The sequence below is a fragment of the Strix uralensis genome, chromosome 8, assembly GCF_047716275.1.
Source record: "Strix uralensis isolate ZFMK-TIS-50842 chromosome 8, bStrUra1, whole genome shotgun sequence".
In the NCBI taxonomy this organism is placed as follows: Eukaryota; Metazoa; Chordata; class Aves; order Strigiformes; family Strigidae; genus Strix; species Strix uralensis.
In genome coordinates, this window is record NC_133979.1 from 10,928,670 (window position 1) to 10,951,177 (window position 22,508).

The 22,508-nt window shown below is 37.3% G+C and overlaps 1 protein-coding gene across 8 annotated transcripts in view; it reads right to left on the reverse strand.

Annotated features, from left to right (window-relative positions):
• MAST2 (microtubule associated serine/threonine kinase 2) overlaps nt 1–22,508 on the reverse strand; it is a 198,158-nt gene that overhangs the window by 57,380 nt on the left and 118,270 nt on the right. For 6 of the 8 annotated variants that reach the window (XM_074876149.1, XM_074876150.1, XM_074876153.1 and 3 more), the window contains 3 exons: nt 12,026–12,117; nt 4,991–5,066; nt 2,555–2,575 (listed from right to left, as the gene is read on the reverse strand). In XM_074876149.1, the coding sequence (XP_074732250.1) occupies nt 2,555–2,575; nt 4,991–5,066; nt 12,026–12,117 (189 nt within the window). The remainder of the gene's footprint in view (nt 1–2,554; nt 2,576–4,990; nt 5,067–12,025; nt 12,118–22,508) is intronic. The other 2 variants (XM_074876151.1, XM_074876154.1) reach the window with 1 other exon arrangement.

Below are 22,508 nucleotides of genomic sequence, written 5' to 3' on the forward strand. Positions count from 1 at the left end.
GAATATGTTGTGGCTAATACTTGGGGGAAATAAGCATTTTCCTCTCTAAAATCTCTTAACTTCACATTTTTACTAAAGCCTCAAGTTTTTCAGATAAATTAGGTATCCTATTTACCATAACCTTTGTGAAAAAGCAGCTAGGGTAAGTTTTAAAAGCAAAACTAAGTGACCTTGGAAGAGATGAAGTAAATGGGCAACAGATTCCTGCATGAAGTAGATGCTTTGTAAATATTACCAGTTCTGCAAAAATTGCAGTTTCTAAAACAGACAAAATCAGCTCATTTCAAACTTCTCTGAAAAAGACAGTTATGCCTCAGATTAGTACTGATGCAGTTCCTTGTCTTCCAAATAAAGTTTCAAATTGAGGGAAAAAATCATATTAGACCAAGAATCAACTGAAAGCAGACTGGTTTGTTCACCTAGTCAGAAAGCATTCTGCCTAGCACATCGCCTGACACAGCTGGTGAATTAAACCCACCACAGCAGATCTGAACAGAGCCAAGAGGTCATCTCAAAACACAGAGGAGAGAGAAACCACAGAAATTCCACCTAGGGTCTCTTTCTCCTCCAGTCAATATAATATTAGTAGTTATTTCTCTATCATAGCCAAAGAAACATGACCCTCAGGGAAAACAGCCAAAACATCTTGGAGATACTGCAGAAAAGGTCTTATTTTACCAACATCAAAACTGAGGAACTGAGGAGCTATACAACTGCTTTGAGAAGAATCAGTATCGCCCTCCTTGAAACCCTTTCCTCCCCTCAAAACCTGCCTCAGTGAGGACAGAAACTGAACTATTCAGTTCAGTCTCAGCATTTTTTCTGCCTCTGATTTCATTTCAGTCTCACACGCATTTTGTGCCCTATAACGTGTCTTGTGTGTTGGGATGGATGTTAAAAAAGTTTCTTCCTCACATCAGACTCTAGTTGTTTATTTTGTTACAGCAGAGTACCAGTAACTGGTCATAAAGTGAAGCTGAATTAGAACGGTTCACAATTCTAACTTACTTTGGAAAGATTTGCGGAGGTTTGGGTACACATACATTCATGCAAGTGCATTATAAAATAGGATGTTTTGTACAGGTCTGAAATAGTGCTTAGTGATTATAAAAAACTCAACTGTTACCATCTTCTCAATAGTATTTCTCATATCACTATCCACAACCAAGAAGCCTCATCTCCAGAAAAAAGTTCAGTGCACACCCAGACATAAATGCCTGTTTATTTTTTTTCCAGATCTAGTGCCTTTTATTTTCAGGCACTGATACATACCACTCTTCTTTGCCATCTATTTTAGAATGAGAGAGAAATAAACTCACTGTTCTACATCACTGAAAGAATTTTATATCAAGAGAGCTTTTAAAAAGACTCATGCTTCATGCATTGGGAAAAAAAAAAAAAAAAAAAAAAATCAAGCTGTAATGCAGATTTCTAATGCATGCATATGTTATAGCTAAACCCCACTTAGCCACAGGTGATGTTTTCTTTGGCAAGGCAATTAGATGTAAAAGAACAATCTCAAAAAATTCCAAGAGAAATTAAATTCCTTCCTTAACCCTGAAAACCAACAAATATCAGCATTACGAAGTTGCTGTATGATGTGGTCGGTGGCTGAACACCAAACTTCAATGATCTTTATTCAGCTTCTTGTAATAACCAGGGGTACTGGGGAAATATTTAGGTCAATGATTTAACCTCAGTTTGGACCCGCAGTCCAAAAGCAAGACAGTATGTTCCTGACTTCCCAAACAGTAAATAGGAATGTACAAGTCACTCATTTTTTGCAAAAGAAAAGCCTAATCCCTTTTTTACAGAGTTGCCTAAATTGTGTATTGAAATTACTTCAGAATTTTAATTTTGACAGAGTTAAAAAAAAATAAAAATCTTTCTCAATTAGAAAACTACAGGATACCTCTTCATGCTTGGGCTATTTTCTGCTGATGCAATCTAGGCAAGCAATGTGCTAAGCAGTCAGGACAACACATATCAGCTCTAGTCTAGCAGAAAGAAGTGGGACAAGAGTAGAAATCTTCAAAATCAAAGACAATGGGAAAAGGACTTTAAAAGAAAATTTCTCCTTCATTTATGCAAAACATAACAAAACACTGAAGTAACTTTGAAAACAAGCGTATTTTTAGAGACACCTCATGCAATATTGCTTCAGGAAAAGATACTTAGAAATTTTTAGGTCTTTTATGTATTATAGACCCTTTGCTAGCACAATAAAAACATGCGAACAACAAATTTTGCCTTTAAAGTGACATTTTAATTAGTTAATTAAGGAGGTATTTTTATGGCAGCTAAATGTTATTTAATGAACAGTAGATAAATTTCAAAACAAGAAGGTGCTATAAGAACAACGTATCTTCTCCAGAGAACTACCTCTTTATCATTTTAAGCCAAAATGCAAAGATTTCCTGTTTTGATTACCAAAGAATAGAAGCTGAACGCCTAAATGGGGTTACTACAGCATGAACTTGTTAGGGACACAGGCTCAGCTGCACAGAAGCATAGCTCATACACACACAAACAGCAGCAATACAATACACATTACCTGTCTGCTCTGTGTCCGTGGCTGTATGGAAGAAATTGTACAATGATAATGAGAGAAGGAGAAGTAAAAGATGCACATGTGATTTCTGAAAAAAACCTCATCTTCTGATACTGGTATGCCACTAAGATCAGTTTTAGTGATTAACCATACATTTCCTTATTCAAACATGAGGATTTCTGAACATGCTAACTTTGTGGTATGACACAGCTACTGAAAGGGTGTCTATCAAGGAATTTACGATTAATCACTAGACAAACTAAGGACAATCTTGCAGTATTAGCAATCTTGTAGTGAAACTGGCTTTACAAACTCAATTCATTGCAGGGCTATAATGAAAGAATGGAAATCACAAACGATGTCCAGAGGATAATAAATGAAGAAATTACACCAAATATAAAAGGCAGAAAATCAGCAACCAATCATTTCTGTGATGGCAATGGAAGGAAATCGGGTAAGAACCATCTCTTAAGACCCACACAACACCAATCAAAAGGGTACAGTGAAATATCCATTTGTCTGGGGTAACAAGAGCATCACACTTGCAAATAATACCATCATATAGAAAGTTATTCTGATACCACTATGTGATAATGTAATAAATATGTATTGGTACTGCTGGCATAGCTATTCAGGGTGCAATGCAAGTAGAAAATAGAAACAAGTTTCTAAAACAAGCTATGCTTAAGTGTTCTTTTCAATGACAGAAAAAGTATAGAGAGCAACATGCATACTGTAAAATGAACCACAGTATTCAACAGGACAGACTTAAACTTTATTCATTTATTTCTTAAAAAATTAGATTTAAAACGTAGAAAAAGTATGCAAGGGCACTCTTCAGAGCTTTATTATTAAAACATTTATTTGCTGTTTGAAATTTTAGAAGGCAATGATACTGAAACATCAAGTTGAAACATGATGTTGAAAAATTATGTTAAGTTTTGACAGTGGTTTCAGTTGCAACTTTCCTCCTGTGTTCCAGGGTCCAGAACTCCAGATACTGTGAAAAAGGGTGAAAATTCAGTTGACTTCAACAGAACTTATTGAATACACCCAGATCAGGCTCAGATACCTCTTTAAAAATAAAGGTGAATGCCGTGAGTCCATTTGTATTGTTTTACCAGTAGGTAAAACACTAATTTTTCCCTCTGAAACAGCGGGAAAATACATATCCAGTCTGTCACATTTCAGATGCTATTATAAAGTTTTTTCTTATGCAAGACCTGAAGACCAGATTCTACTTCAAACAGTATTCAAGGACATGACGTCTTCTACCAAATTACCTCAATGGAGAAACGCTCCAGGATTTACCTGCCATTCAGATAAAGAGTGTACCTTTATTCTTCTTTGAAGTTTTGAGACCTAACCTTTTTCTAACTAGTCCTCAAGCTAAATCTGTTATTCTCACAAAACTTGCTTCCTCTCAGGATGATCACACGTTCCCCATTCTCAGATCATTTTAACACAGATTGGGTTTTTTTCAGCCAAGGCAGTATTTAGCAAATCCAAAATATCTTCCCCACACTTTAATAATCCCACTACTATGCCTGAACCCTGCTTGGGAATCTCTCTTTTTTTCCTGTTCTTTATTTCCCCAAAAAATTTAACTTGCTGTATCATTAAGCATTTCTGCTTACCCTCTGGGATACAACACTCAATATACCATTCGTCTGCTTCTCCCAGCTATCTTTATTCTTTCTATCCTATTCCTTACACTAAATTCATCTCTATAGTATCTGATTTCTTTCCACCAGTTTGATATACAGCATGACCAGCATTTGCCTGGCATTCGCTGCAGGACAGATGATAGCTTCACATTCACATCTCTCAGTGCCACTCTTCTAGAGATTCTTGTTGACTTGCAATTTCAATTATCAGTTATTTTCCTCATTAGAGCAATAATGTACTTTGGACACAAATGTCCAAGACAGTAGAGAAAACTAAAAAGTTGCTACCAGTCAGAAGGCAGTGAATGAATGAACACACAGTTGTGCAAGCCTAATTTTAGGTATGTTTACATCTTTGTGCAGACATAGCAAAGAATATCAGTACCTTTTGAATACACCTCAGTTATCCAATGAGAAGAACATCTAGGACTACAACTGAGATATTATAACTGGTTTTAATGTCATAATGTCATTATGACTAAATTATTTCTCATATCACATGCTCTACATGTCATCCTTCTGGGAGAACACTGTCTCCTCCCTAGGCAGTATGGACTAATTAATTTACTTTATCTTCTTCTAGGTCTGAAAAGCACCTATTACATTCTGGATATTGCCAAGATCTAAACCAAGAAGAAAAAAAATAAAATAAAATTGGAAACATCAGAGAAAGTAAAACACAATCAAAACACTTTTAACCCATCGGCCATTTCTAAATAAAAATATATAGACTATTTGCTTGCCAGTCCAAAGAGAATAGCTCCTGCCTTACCTTCGGGCAGGAACGAAGGAAAAATGAGCAGGTGCATTTGGGGAGAAGTTCCTGGGACTGTCCAAAGGGCTGCTACCTGTTTGAGAAAGAAAAAAAAAATAAAACACCCAAAACCATTTCATTCACATTTGCAAACAATGACGTAAATTTTCACTGTGCAGAAAACCTTTCAATTGCAAGTTGTAGTCACAAATAATTGAAAGTAAGGAGCTTTGAGTCTTTGATAATTTGTGCATTAGTTTGCTAAAGAAGTCTTCCGATATGCATCTATCAGTATTTTCCCTCCTTTTAAAATAAAGTGTATGTATACTTTCTTACTTTCAGATAAGTAATGCATCACACATATACAATATAGTCTTTTAATATTTTGCAATATTGTCTATATACAAGCATTTCCTAGCACTCCTCAATGAAAAACCTAAGTTAGAAATTACACTGATGACAGTTTCAGGAATAATAAATAGTAAGAAAGTATTTCTTCACAATGTATGTCAAAGCTGAATGCAAAATTCACTGAGGGAAAAAAAAGACATTCTAAAGGAAGTGCACATGATAATAAAAGGACCATACACATGTAAGATGATCAGGCTATAATCTATCAGCATTCACCCTAACTACCACTTTACTGAAATAATACTTCTAACATTAAAATGAAAGTTCCTGTGAATTTGTACAGCAAGGAAAAAATAACACTTAATTTTCTCTTGGCACAAGAATACTTTCTCTGGGCTTTGTCATATGATGTGTAAGCATATGGTTGGTAAGTGGTATATTGCAATGCATTTTATTTCAAAGTAAAAAGCAACCATTTCATAGAAAGCTCTTCTGAAAGCCAGAATCATTTACAGACTAACTGCAGAAACCTTTGAAAGTTATGAATGAATTAGAAGCTTCATGTCAGCAAGCGTGTTTTCTATCAGGTATATTCTTAAGTGGTTTGCTCTCTCAGATCCTTAACACAAGCACAAAAGAGACTATACATAGTAAACATGTATCAACAGCAATTTCTTTGTGCACAGACAATAAAATAACATTAAAATAAGCAGAAAAACTAAATAGATACTGAACAAGCAATAGACTGCAAGGTACATAACTGTGGTCATCTAGAATATTTTCAAATTTAGATCCCATATAAAATGGATTTATTTTAAAAGTCATCTTGAAAAGTCAAACATCAATGGTAAGTCATCTGCAAAGGACTTGTCTCTGTTTCGGGAGAAGTACAAGGTGCCCAGCTTGCCCCCAAGCCAGCACTGATTGTTAGGTTACAGTCCCATCCAGCACTGTGCTGAAGCTTATAATTAAGTTGCATTAATTTCAACCCAAGTTATTCAAACACCTTAACTGTTACGCTGGGCAGAAACGGAATATAAGCACTGTGCTCCGTTGAAGGAAATAGTCACTCACACTTCAGCTATACATATGGTTCACAAAAATCTGCAGTAGCATCTCTCTGCAGCTTCTCGTGAGTAAGGTGTGTGCACACCTGGCATGCATGCCTGGGCAGGTAGGGAGGCGGAGAGGGAGAACAAGCTGATACCTTCTGGGGTATGAGGATGGCCACAGTGCAGCACAGGCCAGCAAACTCCATCTGGTCTACAAGTCTACGAGGGGAAAAACAGCAGCTGGTTGAGATTAAAGCAGCCCCAGGCTGATCTAACATGTGTCAAGGGGTGATGAGAGAACTGGAGAAGTAAGTGAATTCCAGACCACTCCACAATCTGCTTCATCAAGAGCAAACTAAATTAAAAACAAACGGTTTGAGCAACAGGTTTGTTTTCCTTTGGCTTGGTTTTCTTTTGTATTGTTTGTTAAGAACTACCAAGGGCTTCACAGTGCAATACAACACAATGCAAGTCTTCACCCAAAACTGGATACCATTTAACCCATTCCCAGTCTATCCCAAGTGGGAAGGGGAGAGTGTGATCAGAAATGAATAACTAGCTGATTTTTGGTGCTTCACTTATTAAGGTTGTACTCAATTCTTATGATGACAGTGGAAAAACAAAGACATTATGCTGCTTTTGAATTAAGCGAAGACTGAAAGGTTTGACAGTCTAGATGGCACCGCAAGCTTACAAGAAAGATAGAAGGCTACGATAGCCACAAAGTGAACAACTCAATGGTGCATAAACACATGTGTCCTGGTAGCAGCACAGGGCTAGGGTTAGGGTCACCATTTACCTGCTAGCAGAAAGCTGAAAGAGCATTTTAGATCAGGAGGAAATGCAGCAGGAGTGAGGCCTTTTTGTGATTATGTAGATCTTCTAACAAAGCAAGGAAGGCTGCCAGTTTTGGTGGGAATTTTGGTCACTGCCTTCCCATTTTTCAAGTTTTACTGCCAACAAACCCTACTGTGTCCAGATGATGTTTTTGAACAAAAAGCCCATTACCCAATGCTGTTATAAACAAGCAATGAACTGTCATTGCCTTTTTATATCTTCATCAATCTTTCGTAAACTTTCCAGCTTATGATCAAAATAGGGTTTCAGAATAACTGAGCAAATTGGGTAATGACAGTTTTTAAATTTTGAAATTAAGTATGTGGGTGTTCAAACTCTTCTGAGCCTGCACAAACTGGTATGGAGATACTACTAATTTTTAAGCAACTACTTTTTCAGATTTATATGGCATATTTCCTTCCAGACACTGGAATTTTAATTAGATCCCCTGTGAGTTGTTTCTAGTTTTAAAATGAAAAGCAATTAGTTTTTCTCCTCAATTCAAGTCTGGGTGAAGCTTTTAAAACAACAACAGGGAGAAGGGGAATTACTACTTTCCCTAAAATTTCCCAGTACTGCCGCATCTGCTCTAGTTGAAGGAATTTTAATAAGAGAAGCCTTAGTGCAATGGTCTCATTCACCAAGGCTGATCGAAACCCTATTTATTCTGCTAGCAAAGGTAAATTCCCCTGTTGCTCAAGGGTTATAGTTGGCTACTACTGAACCTGAAACGACTCTGTCTCAAGGGAGGCTGTTACACAGAATGATTGCCCATTAGGTAAATCAACACAGTTACATGAATGTTAATAATTCAGGCATGAACCTTTACATTTTCCGGACACAGGAAGGATACAGCCGAAGCATTTGTACATCCACTACCCACAAAATACAAAACCGGACCTTACGGGCAATAGATAGGTGAAAGTCTTAGCTATCATCTACAAACATCACATTCACCAGACAGGTAATGAGTCCAAAAACTCACACTAGAACCATTTTGTAAAATCTGCTTCTGAGATTTGTAAAAATAAATAAATACAAAAGACAAAGTTGTTGTAGTTTTCACATAGGATGTACTAACTTTATTTGCTGAATATTAACACAAGCAGCTAAAGGTCTTACTGCATGCTACAGAATTAGCTGCCTTCCAGCTCACACAAATCTTAAAATGACCAAAAAAGTTTAAGCACACTGTGTACCACCTGTTTCATATATAGTGAATGCCATAATGCTCTTATACCATCCGAGGGTCACACACATGAAATGCTGCTGAACTGCAGCTGTGATAACCAGGGCAGAATCTAGCGGTACATTACATGCTCTGCCCACTCTAAAAATAATAAATAGAGGCCTTTGTAATAGTCATTTTTCTGCCAGAGGTGGAACTAAACTTGCAGCGTAAGAGCAGAATAATTTAAGGAAGCAGCTCCCTCCACCTGCCATTACAGATGGGAGGAGGACAAAGGTCCCAGCAGTGACAAGTGTCTCCACTGGAAGCCAGCGAGCAGCCTGGCTTCCTTACAGTTGTGGAAAGTACATTTTAAACTAGCTGAACTTCAATTATCCAGCTGTAAGAATCTATCTCTTTCCTACTGAATTATAACGATGATGTTGTTTCTTTGAATCACAGAATACCAGATTGGAAGGGACCTCAAGGATCATCTGGTCCAATCTTTCTTGGCAAAAGCACAGTATAGACAAGATGGCCCAGCACCCTGTCCAGCTGAATCTTAAAAATTTCCAGTGCTAGGGAATCCACCACTTCCCTGGGGAGATAATCCCAAGGGCTGTTTTGATGGATTTTAAGCTTTTAATTTTAAAATATAATCTAATGGTAACTTAGTAATCAACTTCATGATGTAACCTCTATGTAATTTTCAGATTTTAAAAAACAGATTCAAAGAAATACAAACAAATGTAAGGAATGCATATGTATACCTTTTTTCCTCTGGTTTTGAAAAAAAAAAAATTTAGACTAAAGGGAAAAATTTCAAACGTGTATTTCTGAAACTTGGCACTTCAAGTCTGCGAGACTAAACAACCAGAGTGACTTTCCCATGAAGTCAACAAGCTGTAGCTCTCTATAGCAAGGTCTCAGCTCATTTTGGAAAACATTCTTGTATACAGTTTGAAAACTGAATTAGCACACTTCAAATCCGTTAAGTGTTCTTGTATCAGAAGTGATTTCATGGCAGAGTTAAAGTTGCTTGGATATTCTTCCATGTCAAATGTTGAGATCTCTTAAGTATTGCTTTTCCTCTAAATTTTCTAGGATATGAAATTGCCTGGCATCTTATCTTGATGCTGTTTCAGATAGAAAGTGTATCTGCCTAGATTAGTGTTCATTAGGAGGCAGTTTGCCTGATGGACAGTCAACTGTGCTATATCACACCTACCGACTTTTACGTTAAATACAGAAGAATAACTCCTGACACTAGTGCCATACAGGACTTGATTTTAGAGTGGTTTCCAAACAGAAACATTTCAGAAAGTCTCCCTGATTTCTCTGCATACTTGCTGTTCCTTTGATTCACAAGAGAGATTCAGAATCGGCATTAAGAAGAGTGTGTTCAAGACAAAAGAGGCCAGGGAGAGACTCCAGCATTTCTTAGTAACTTATTAGCGTATGTGTCTGAAAAAAAACAGATTGATAGATTCTGCTCAAATACTAAACAAATATCACAGCCTGTTCTCAAAGTCACATCTCATATATGATATTTCTTAAGAAAATATTTGTGACTCTACTCTAAATTTCATCTACTTTTGTCTCTTGAATAAATTACTTTTCCTAGGGAAGACTCCTAAATATAGTACTGGTAAGAGAACTCAAATTACAAGTAATTTATCTTCCTATGCTCTACTGGCTACTCTTGGAGGTCACAAAGAATGTCCTTCTAATTAATAGTTTGAAATTCCATACGCAACATCAGAACAAAAAATTGAAATATTTGACAAGAAAGATGGCATACCACTGATGAGTTACTCTTGTTTCTGGAAGACACTCGCATACTTCTATTAAAAGATAAGCTTGTAAAGCTTGAGACAGCATCAAAACCACTGAGAGCAATTTTTCATTTTTTAAATAGAGGAGAAAAGCAAATCAAAATAAAATAAATATAAACGTTTCTACTGTGAACGTTTCTGCATTTGTTTTTCAAGCAATGATCATGTCAGCATCTTGTAATCTGCCAAGCAAGGACATTTCTTTCACATTCTGAGGATCATCTTTATCACTTCAGTTGAAGGCTTGTACAGCTAATTTAGAATTTGGTAAATCCAACATATACATCAACTCTAAGAACAAAGTAAGGAGCACAGCGTAACTAAGTGGAGAATTTCTATCAAGAAAAATGCCTTGGTGCAACCAAATTTTACAATGTTATCACTGTCATAATCACACACAACAGAACCAAGGGAGTTTGAAGCGAAAGGAAATTGCCATATGTAAATTCTATGGCCCTGCATTTTATCTGAGATTCTGAAGCAAAAAGAAAATGTTTTTAATATACCACTTTTAAGATCTTGTTAACATTTTAATTTTAAAATCATGGGTCGTTTAAAAAAAAAAATCAAAACAATGTCTTTACAGTAACTTCCTAGCCCTCCATGTCTGGGCTTATAGCATCCCAAGCAAACATGACAGATTATTTTGAAAACTCAGAGTGGTTGAGGCTTTCATGGGCATCTCTGAACAATAACTTTGGTGGTCTTTTTCCTTTCAACAGGCCAGATGTCACCTCTCAAGATGCAATGCTCTGCAAACAGAAGCAGATGGCTCCTTCTAGCTGAGCTACTATCAATTTGCTGTTCTTTCTCAGCATTTCCTTAGTTTTAATCTCCAGAAAGTATTTACAGAACATACTGCCATGTAGGAGAAGGAATGTCTGATTATAATGAAACAACAGTTACCCATCTTAATGCAACAGTGATGTTCTTCCAGACAGGCTCCACTGTAGATGATGTGCCATAAATGTTCAAGCTACTTACTGATGCCCATCAGGGCCATACCTGAAGCCCAACCGTCTTCTCTGGCATTTTGAAATATCAAAAACAATGTAGTCACACATCACCTACCTCCCTCAGAAATAAAAACATCAAGGGAACATGCTGTTCAGGCAAGCTGTTGAATCTGCATGTGTGACCCCTCCTGAAAATCCATAGTTGCTGTAGGCTGAACAATCATTCTTTCTTTTTCTACAGAAAGAACATCTTCACGGACTTCACCTCAATGACTAACAAGCAGTTACCCATTTGCTCTGAAATGAGCATTTCCCAGTTGCTGTCATGGTAAAACTGGCAGTAATGTAAAAAAAAGAGAAGAATCCTAAACATCTCATGTTGCTCTAAGTAGCAGATAGAGACCATAAGATGGCACACTGCACAGCTGACAGGCTGCCAGAGGCATACAGAAACAAGCAGGATATTTCTTCTCATGAGAACTGCAGTTAAATCACTGGCACAAATCAAGCATGCTAAGTGACTCAAAACCAGATATTTACTTAAGTGTATTTACTTAATTTTATTTTACTTTGTTCTTCACCTCAGATTCTTTTGCAGGATGTAAGAGGACTGAATCCCCCAGAAAGAGTGGAGGATGGATATGGTAGCAAACTAGAAAGTGCAAACAGGTGAGGACAGAAAACATTTATTTTGAAACTATAAGACCCTCTTACAAGTTAGAAAAGGTGAAAAACTATAGTCAGGTTAAGTTTCAAAGAGCATTGATGCAGGGTATCAATATACTCAAACTCACTACAATGAACACTGACATTTTTCCTAATGATTCCCAGGTAAAGCAGTCCTAGGGAGTTACCTGCATGTCCATGAAGAGGGGAATGCGGTCGCGGGAGAGTTGGAGATGTGCTGGATGTTACAATCAAACTCTTTCTGTTGCTTGTCCGACAGCTGAAATAAAGAAAGATAAACAGTAAGGCATGGTCAGATGAACAAAAGCACCTGAAGACAAGTCCTACAGAATGTCTTTCAGCTAAGGAGGAATCTTCCAGTATTTAGGTCAGTATTTCCTCACGCTCTCAATCTTGGTAGTGACCCTGCAAAGAAGTAAACATACAGGGCCAAAAGGTACTTTGTCAGCAGCAAGTGTTTTAATACGCTGAAAGCAATATAAAAACTGTATCTCATGATGCACAGGCCACTAGAGATAGCTGACAACACATTCCTGATTCACAAAATAGGTGCAAGTCTCGCTTTACAAATCACACAAAAAGCAGAGAACTGTAAAATACCCTAGAGTGCTTCAGGTATTCTTACCAACATGCAACTAGCAAATAAATCTGATATTCTTACCAATATACAACTAGCAAATAAATCCGTTACAATTACTATCTACTACTTTAAGAAACCAGAGCATATTCCTTAGGGCAATGTTAAAATTATGAAGCAAAGCATTATCATGGTTCAGCAGATGAGCAGCATTACTAATAAAACTTAAAACCTGAATCTTTGTGAACACCTGTGGCAATACTGATAGAAAACTCTGCAAAGCAAGTTTCAGACAAGGCCTCTACCGAAACAGCTCCACTCAGTGCCATGACTTTGTTCCAGCAAAGAAAGTGACACTTCTGTATCAGGCAGCTGATTTCTTTTTTTTCCCCCCCACTGGAGTTTCAGAACTTAGCCAAATGAAGAGAATGATGTGTTCTTCCGTCTGCTTCCCAGCCTGTGCTTGCTAGTAGCAAACATTTACCTCTAAAGATGATAGAAGTAATCGTAACGGGCAAGAGAAACATTTTTAAATCATGGGAGCTGTGAACAGGAGCAACTAGATCACAGAATCACAGAACTTGATAGTTAAATCCCTTTCTCATCACCACTTTTCAAGTTGTTTAAACAGAATTAACAGTCCAAGTTCACAGCAAAATCTCACAACCAACCAAGTATTGAAGCTACGTACATTTATTCATTGTACCTCTAACTTGCTTTCTAGATGGCAGAGACATTTCTGCTTACTTCAGCAGTTCTCAAAACATAACTAAAATCATATTGGTCTTGATAGGGGGTGGGTGAATAGACAGGGGCGAGGAAGGCTGACCAGGGGCTGAAGGAGCTCACTGGCCCAGCTCCAGAGATGTCCTGCGAAGCTCCATGTTGGGTTACCACAGGCACACACAAAGCCTGTTTGCCTGCAGAGCACCGAATGCTGATGTCTGCCTCGGTCCTTCCTGCACTGGCTGATCTTCTAGAGCTGCCCAATAATAAACACGCTCAGACTGCCAAGAACTACAATTTAATGCAAAACTATTTTTCTGCCACAGGATACAGTGCATCTGACCATTATTATTTGTAAGCTTTTTTATTGCTGCTCTATAGGAAACTAGAGAACTCAATGAAGAAAAAAATACAACTGAACTGCCAACTATAATAAACAGTAATAAAGTTGAAGCACCATTAACTGCTATTCAGGCTCTTTAGTGTACTTAAAGCATTTCTCAAAATTATCCAACTGATTCTATACAATCTCCATTTACATTCATGTATTATTCAACAACAGGCCATCCAAAAACTGATTGCCATTGTGTACATCATATGGAAAAACTAACAGCTTGATTTTAAGAAGCTTAAAATCTCAGTTCATGGATTTTTTAAAAATATGTTTTCAGTTACTCTATTCCAGTAACTGTTGAAAAAACCAGAATACTCAATTTCAACATTATCACCAGATAATCATTATGTTTATAATAATAGAAAATCTTTCTCACAACACAGAAGTCCTGAGTATTCTAATATAATATATATTACTATGTAAGAAATAAAAAAATTCTGTGTATCTTAATACAAACTAGAATATAAGAATTTAAGATCTTGCTCAATATAAAACACTAGTACAATGAGAAAACAGAGCTCTATCCTCTATGGTCATATCCATTTGCTAAAGAGAGTTCCTAAAATACACTTTACCACAGCCATGTCTGGAGGTGGCTATGGAAACTTGGTATATTTAAACCACAGCATAACAGGGAACATGAACTGTCCCAAACTCAGAGCTTTTTAACTGCTCACCCGCATTTGTCAAATTGAACCAAGTTTTACAAACCAATTTTCTCTGCTGTATTTGCAAAGATAAGGAACCAAAAGAGAAAGGGTTAAGTGGCTGAAGAGTAAGCACAGCTGAGACTCATAAAAATAGGTCAGGTGAACACAAATGTACCCACAGGAGGGAATGGCTTGAGTGAAAGCCTAGCCCTAAGTTAGGAATAAAACATTATTCTCTTTACACCCTCAAGATTGGATAACTTTCAATTTCTCTGGATCTCTAATCTGGGAAGGGGGAACATCACTTAAGCCTGTTTAGCCATTTCTGTGAACCATGTGTGTTGGCAATAAAGCAAAGCTTAAACACAGAGCCTAAAACCCGAATGTCTGATTTCCTGAATCCATGTTATACGATGAGAAGAATATACAGACAAATAAAATCATACTCTCTACTGGTTGAAGAGAGTTCTCTGGATATATACACAAAACTTTTAATAGAACTTGGAATCCCAGAGAAACTACAGAACAAGAGTGATGAAGTTCTGGTAGTCACAAAAATACAAAAAAAGGAAGGAAGGGAAGGAGGAGGTAACATGAAGACTTCAGCTGGGCGACCTCCCCCAAGAAGTCACTACAACAGCATTTGAGCACCTCCTAAAGAACAGCTAAATATGAAAGAAGCAAAGCTGGCTTTAACCAGGGCTTTGTGCCAAAGAAATTCATACTAGTCAATTTAAGTGTTGGCAGGCAGAAACAGTTCAAATGAAGAAAAAAATTATTTCCTGGAAGATGCACTTTAGCCAGACAGACGGTACTGGGCTCAATACTGAGCTACAAGGCCAATGATAATGAGGAGACCATACTGTCATTCCTTTCAATTGCATTAATTGTTTATTACTGTTCACAAATTCTCCAAACAATAGTACATGTTTCCTTGTCCTAAAAATAATTCAATCTACATAAAAAACAGGAGTAGAAGGAGAAAGTAGAAAGGAAAAAGGCTACCTATATATCTTTGAGTATTTTAACTAGAAAAAAATAAAGTTCTTAACCAGTCCAGAGAGATTCCAAGCATTACTATTTGTTTATAAGCCAAAGTTTTGCTATTTTCATTAAATGCAAGGCAAGCCTTACCCTGACCCTCCTTTTCTCTCACAATTTGGTTTGGGTCTTGTTAACCTTTTTTTCTCAGATCCCACTTCATAATTTCAGAGAATAAATCCCCTCCAGGTCTTCCAGTTTAGGCAAAATACAGTTTTAACAGCTCAAAGTTTCCGTAGTGCCCAGAATTGCAGGGTCAATCTCCAGGCAGTGGCGTGCTTTGGAGGACTGTCAACATGCCAGTACCCCTGCTGCCACCCCTGCCCTCCTATGCCACCCAGGTCACACACCCACGCTGCCAAACCCAAGCCTAGAAATCTGTGAGAGCATGAGAACAACTTGATTTAATTCTGAACACCCACAGCAAAATGGATAGTTTATATAGAAATATTTGAAACAACGCCTGTGCCATCACTATGAAAATAGAGCTTTTACTACGTCTAGAGTTAACTTCTCTGCCTGCAGTAAAAATAACATTTGTTATGTGTAGTGAAGCATTCCCAGCGCATTCTTGAAACTGAACACTGCAGGACATCGGACATGGGTCTGGTAACTGGACACTGGTTTTGGACCCACTGAAATGTACCCTGGAGCCAGCGCCCTTGGCCAGAGTTATTTATAAGAACATTTGGTAGTGTACCTGCGAGCCGCACGCAGCTCGGGGGCTCTTCAACTACACCCTAACAAACCTCCTGTGCACCAACAGACAATTTGATGCCAAGCCTCTAAAATGAGCACCGCTAGTACACCTTGTTTCATAGGCATTTTCAGTCTGAAAAAGAAATCAATGTTTCAGTTTCAACATAAATCAATATTTGATTCTTTACTTTAGCAGTTTACTCAGGGGATATCTCTAGCTCACTGAGCAAAACTGATTAACGTCCATGAGGCACTCATGTAACAAAAGCAAGGGCCACGGAAAAACAATTTAAAAATAAATAACCAACCACCACTATCAAGTAATTTCATAGTGTTGCTGGTTATTAGAAATCAATAATGATAAGGAAGTTTCTCAAAATCTATCTAAATTTATAGACCTTGAAAAATTTCTCATAGTTGAAGCTGCTGAATATGCAAGTAAACAAGATTAGCACCAATTGCACAAGTCTTCCCACAGACTTTGACAGAAATCAACTTGAAGTGAAAAGATGTACAGAAACAGTATAGCTTAAATCACAGTTTGGTTAGTAATCATTAAAACATTTTATTCATATTAATGATTTTTAATTACAAAGTTTTATTTTTGTAAACCACCTCAGGTTGTCAGAGTGCTGGATTAACTCCTGCATTAACTCCTTTCAAAGTAACATTTCAGAAGTCCAACATCAGTCTTGTTCCAGATTTGACATTTAATCGTGAGCCCAAATCCCTATGAAATGGGATCCAAAATTAAGAGCAATCACACCTACAAAAGCTATCTGTGGTTACATGTTTTCCTAAAATGTACTATCACCTAACCAAACTTCACTAGATTCTCCTCTGATGTTACAGGAGTTTGGTTTCAGTTGATTTGCTTTACAAAGACTTCTTTATGAGAAACAGACATTTTGGAAATGAAAATAAGTATTTAAAATTTTTATTCACAATGGCAGAAAATTTACAAAATCCAAAATCTGCATGTCAATGAATGCACCAGCTGCGCAGCAATGTTAACTAGACGTGGAAGTTATTGTCTTAATTATAGTAATTCAAAGATGGAAGCAATTTTGTAAGCTTTCGCACTACCAACAACAGGGATAATTAGTTCTCTAAAATAGATAAGAATAAGTAAGCATCTGGTTCAACTGATTATTTTTTTTCACGTTCAAGAATAGTTTAAAAGTTATTCATCCTAGAATAACTGGAAAAAAAAAAGTGTTATTATTCATGATGTAGGTTTGGTGGTTTGCACGTTCCTACAATAAACACTTCTTCTTTTCTCTTAAGGGAATACAGTTACACTCGCTTTAGACTTGAAGGATGGAAGCACAAGTCCTACAAGCAACTTCTTAAAGATCGCAGAGAGATTCTCCATCACAACAGACACAGAACTATTCTCTTCCCAGCGTCACCCAGGAAAACCGCATGTATTTCCTGTCATGAAGTCTCATAAGCAGGGAAACATCTTTAATTTGGATTCCTTCCTGGTTACCTTGTCCAGACTAAACAACTATGGATTCTTTCTCCGATGCATCTCTAGACAGTCTTTGCCTGCCATCCATTCCTTTATAAGGTCAAACCTCATCTCCCACAACCTTGAGACTGGATTGCAGTATTCCTGTTTCTCCCATCCTATCAAAGAATTTCAAATAGGATTGAACTCCAGAACCTAAAGGAATTTAGCCTTAAAGAAAAATCTTTAAAGGAAAACCAACTGCATGAGTTCAGGATCCTCTTCCACAAGAAGTTTGCATGGACTAGTTACTACAACCATGATGACTACAACCACAAATGCAAGTTGTTCAACAAGGCGGGCGGCTCTTGAATTTGCATTGCCTGTTCTTTTGAAGCTCATGAGAGGAAAAACACTGGACAAATAAGTATTTTTTTTATAACTGGACACTTAGCTCCAAGTTTTCCAGTTTGCTGTAGGTGACAGTTGTACTGGGCTGCTGAAGACTCACTCTGTGTTCAAAGGTGTTTGTTTCACGTGGGATGAAAAGCTTCACACCCTCCTTCCTTTTTTTTAATATCCATCTCATATTAATCCAGATATGTGCAATGTATGAGCTGCTTCAGAGGAAGAAATTTTGCAGAGTCATCTATGAGGTATGAGAAAGTCCTCTTGGAAAGTGAAGAAGACTTCACTTTGCCATGAAACAAGAGAAAAATCCTGCCTGTATGGTTGAAGCCTTTCCCTTCTGTAAGATGTTAAGGGGCGTGCCCATGCCTCATGCTGGTACCAGTAAACTAGAGTCACTGTGCGGATGACTGCGGAAAGATGTGAATTCTGCAAGACAAGAAGCACGGAGATAAAAGATGTAGCCAACTTGTGAAGTGTGGTCTGCACCTCTGTACAGATATCCAAAGAGAGCACAGTGGGTAAAAAACATGAAGAATGTCTTTTTTCACAATGCCGCACATTTCAGCATGCTAACAAATACATTAACTGAAGTGAACAAGGACTCGAGCATTGCAAGACTTACAAAGTATGTGGTAAGTTGGATGTAGACTGGTTCTTTTGTTTAAAGGGAAATTAACATCTTAGGAATTAATTTATTACAAGAAAGACCATCTTCCTTTCATCTAAAACAAGCTGTATGTTAGATAAACCCTTTTATTTCATTTAGAGCTCAAATTCAAGAAGCAGCATCACCTCAAGCTAAGAAATTACAAAAGAAAAGGCTAAAATTGCCAGTTAACACCAAATGTATCGCTAATTTACCTAATGTTTGAGGCTGGTGCACACCTGCTTACACCACACTGTCTAGTTCAGACTTTTTGCATTATTAACAACATAGGAACAACTCTGCAAAGCCAAACAAAATGAAATGTCACAACAAATTACAATGACTGGTACAGCCATTCTCAGCTAAATCAAGCCACTTTATTCTGAAATATTCCTCCCTCACAAATACAGACCTAACCTATCTGTGTTCTTATATGAAAAGAAAAAGAATAAGAAAAAAAGATCTCTGCTTATGGAAGAGACACCCCAGAACAGACAGTATTTAATGGGAGAAAACAGACACTGACTTTCTCAAGAATTACTATCTCCTGTTTCAGTTGTGTTATGCATTATACTGCCATGAAGTTACATCACAAAGTGTGAAAGGATGATTTAATGAAAACTAAGCATAACTGCATACTTTCATTTCCCATTTCCTCCAACTCTATTATTAAATGCTTCACGTAGCATAACTGCTGTTTAAATAAGTCTCTACTCGCCAATTGTCATGGAAGATAGTTTGTCAGGGTTTTTTCCTCCAAAAAAATCCAAGCAAACAAATTCAAGAATGAAACAACAAAGTGATTTTATATTGTTTCAAATCTTTTAACCATGCAGTTTACAATGATATACAGGTGTGTAACAAACCCATCCTAAACACTCTCCCCAAAAGATGGATCCAGAAAAACTAAGCATATGAGCTGAAAATGAAGAGAAACAGCTTTCCAAGATTCAAAGTGAGGAGGTTTAATATAGATCTTGAATAAAGTAATATGAAGTCACTCCGTTGCTTTGTAGAACACGTGAATATTTCTCCTCATTTTGTTTCAGAGCATTTTCTTAGTTTAAGCATCAAAAAATGTTACAAATTAGCTCTTTATCAGCTAATTGCAGTTTCAAAGCTCAGTGTGAGAATAAATTACGTATCTAATTTAAAAGCTTTTCTAACAATACATTATTGTAGAAATAATCTCCAGATCAGACTGTGTCAATGGAGTTGCTTTTTCTGCAGAGAGCATAGATTTTCACACGGTCGTACAATAAAAAAAAACAGAGTGGGAGCATTATGAATGTAAATGAGACCAAGATGTTTGCAAATGAATTATTTGCCAAATTTTAAAAATACATATTCTGAAGGTTAGACCAACAAAATCAATACACATGGGTGATAAAACCTACACTTATCCTGTGTCAGATACTCAAATCAAAAGGTAACCTTTTCCCTAAAACAACAGTATCCAGGGTTTATTTTCTAGTGATGACTCACAGCCAAAAAACTTTTCAATAGATTATATAGAAGTTCATAAAAGATGATGTGCCAACAATACCTTTGTAACTACACAGATTTTCACAACTCAATGGAGTCAAAAAGATATTCCTCTAGTTCATACAAATTGTCAGGTCTGACCGGTCTTAAATTATTGCTGGATAGGGCAAATGCCAGCACAGACACTACTCTAAGGAAATTCTAGTACAGACAGAGCATGGGAAATTAAAAGAAAAAAAAATTTTTTATATATATATATCTCTCTGAATGCTGTCCTCCCTCCAAAAAAGGGCATGTAGAAATACTTGTGGTTGAGCAGACCCCAAGCTGAATAGGTTTAGTCCATAGGTGGAAAGCAAATCTCCCCATCCGTCAGTCAGCAGCACCGCTGGCTTGCACCGAGGAATCCCCGCTGCTGGAGCTGACTATTCCCAAACTGTAGTTTGGAAGATACAAAGAGGCCCCGTGCTCTCCTCAGCTCCACTGGAAAGGTTTTTCCCCATTGGTGAGACTCATCTTTCCAACTATGGAGAATAACAGTAACAACCCTACTGAAGAGTTTTAGGCTTTGTGCCTGCTCAGCAGAATTTTATGCTTATGGTATGCTTTCATACTAGCTGGAACTACAGTCCTACTTCAGTTTTTAGGCAAACTCTTAGGCTAACAAGTGCTGGGCCATGCTTCCATCCCTGGTGCTACTGCTATTTAGCAGATGAGCCTTACTTACTGCCATCCTCAGCTCTCCAAGGGGCAAGATGGACAACAACAACTTTCCTAAGAACCATCCAGCATATTTAGCAAGCACTTTCCAAGCCATTACAGTACAGAAAAGTCTGAACAGAACATGGCACTGCATCTGAACAATCTTGTCAGAAGAGAAGACACGACGGAGAGTACATTGTTAGACAATAAATCACTCCCCAAGTCCTCATCTACAACAAACTCCTCACCATTTAAGTAGCTTTGAGTAAAATCACCATCCCTCAATTCTTCAGTTCTACATGGCTTTTGACAGAAAGCATCTATATCAGAAGCTAAAGGGACCAAAACACCTGACCTTTAAAAAAATCCACCAAGGTAAGCTACAACATATATTATCATGCTTTGCACCACTGCTACATTTGACTCCTTCATCCCTCCTACCTTTTTGACCCATGCATCGCTCCAACCATCATCTGCTATAAGAACCATGTTCTTTTATCATACTGAAACTGCAGCTCTCTCTCTTTGAATTTTGCAGAGCTTCAATATAAAAAAAAATAATTATTGAATAGGTAAACAATTCACAAGTTCATCCCCTGCAGCAAAGCATAGTACATCCAGAAAAATCAGTCTGTCTCAGTCTGCCTACCTTACAACAATACTTTAAATTTATACTTTTGCTTCTAAACAAAAAGGTGAGAGTGTACTTTGTATTTTTGTTATATAAGACCCTCGCCTTTCTAAAGCAGTAATGTTTCCCAACTCTTAGCAGCTTCTTACAAAACAAAAAAACAAAACCAAAACCCAGCATCAGTGTTGCAATATTTCTTAATAAGAAGAGAATACTTCTAAAGACAGTCCAATGAAGAAAGGTTCATTTTTTCAGGAGGGCAAAACCAATTTTCTGTAAAAGTATTAAAACATGTATATGTATGCACACAAAGACATTCAGCCCCCAAAGGACTTCAAACAGAAGTATTGAAAACAATTTGCCACTCATTGTGTTTGCACACACAAAGATGGGAGAAAAATCCTCAAAAATATCTCTAAAAAATGCAAGCAACGCCCAAGAGCGCTAAGGTAGGCTGATAATAGTCTGATGGACATATTAGGAAAATATCCAGATTTAAAAAAACTTTAATCTCCGCAAGTAAGCTACAAAACTTTTGACATTTGTCCAGGACTAAGCTGCCTTAGAAAGGCACGTGCTGTGCTTTGCCCATCTGGACTCAACAGGGGCTGAGCAGAGCTCTTCCCTACCAAAGCAAGATAAAGGTGAGATGCACATGCCAGCATGCTGCTTTAATCCAAAACAGATACCGAGAGAGAATAAATACAGAGCTTGTTCCCTTCAGCTTTGCAAAAAAAAATTAAAATTGCTGCTAATCAATACATGCATTGAATGGCAGAGAGGGAAAAAGGATACCTTAATAAGAGTTGGCCCTAGATGTCAAATAAGTTGACAGACAGGATCTGGAGTTCTATGGACACTTACTTGCTACACCAAGCATTTTCAAAGTGGTATAAATTCATGTAGAGAGATACACTATGGTGTTGCAAATCAAGTATTTAGTTATTTGGTCCTTACTCATTTATGAAGGCAGGTCTGTCAATAAACCATTGTCTCAGATAAAAACAACAAACTTAAAATACATGAAAAAATTACTTACAAAAATACATTCAATAACTATACTGCAGTGTATATCAGATCAAATAAGCAGCCTACTTTGAAATAATAAGAAAATATCCCTGTAGAAGGCATTTCAAGTTAATGGAGCAATGAAACCACAAAAGGCAGCAGAAGAGGGGGAGGTCCCGGGTGCAGATCCTACCCTGGCACAAAGAGCAGCCCTCAGATCTCCAGCA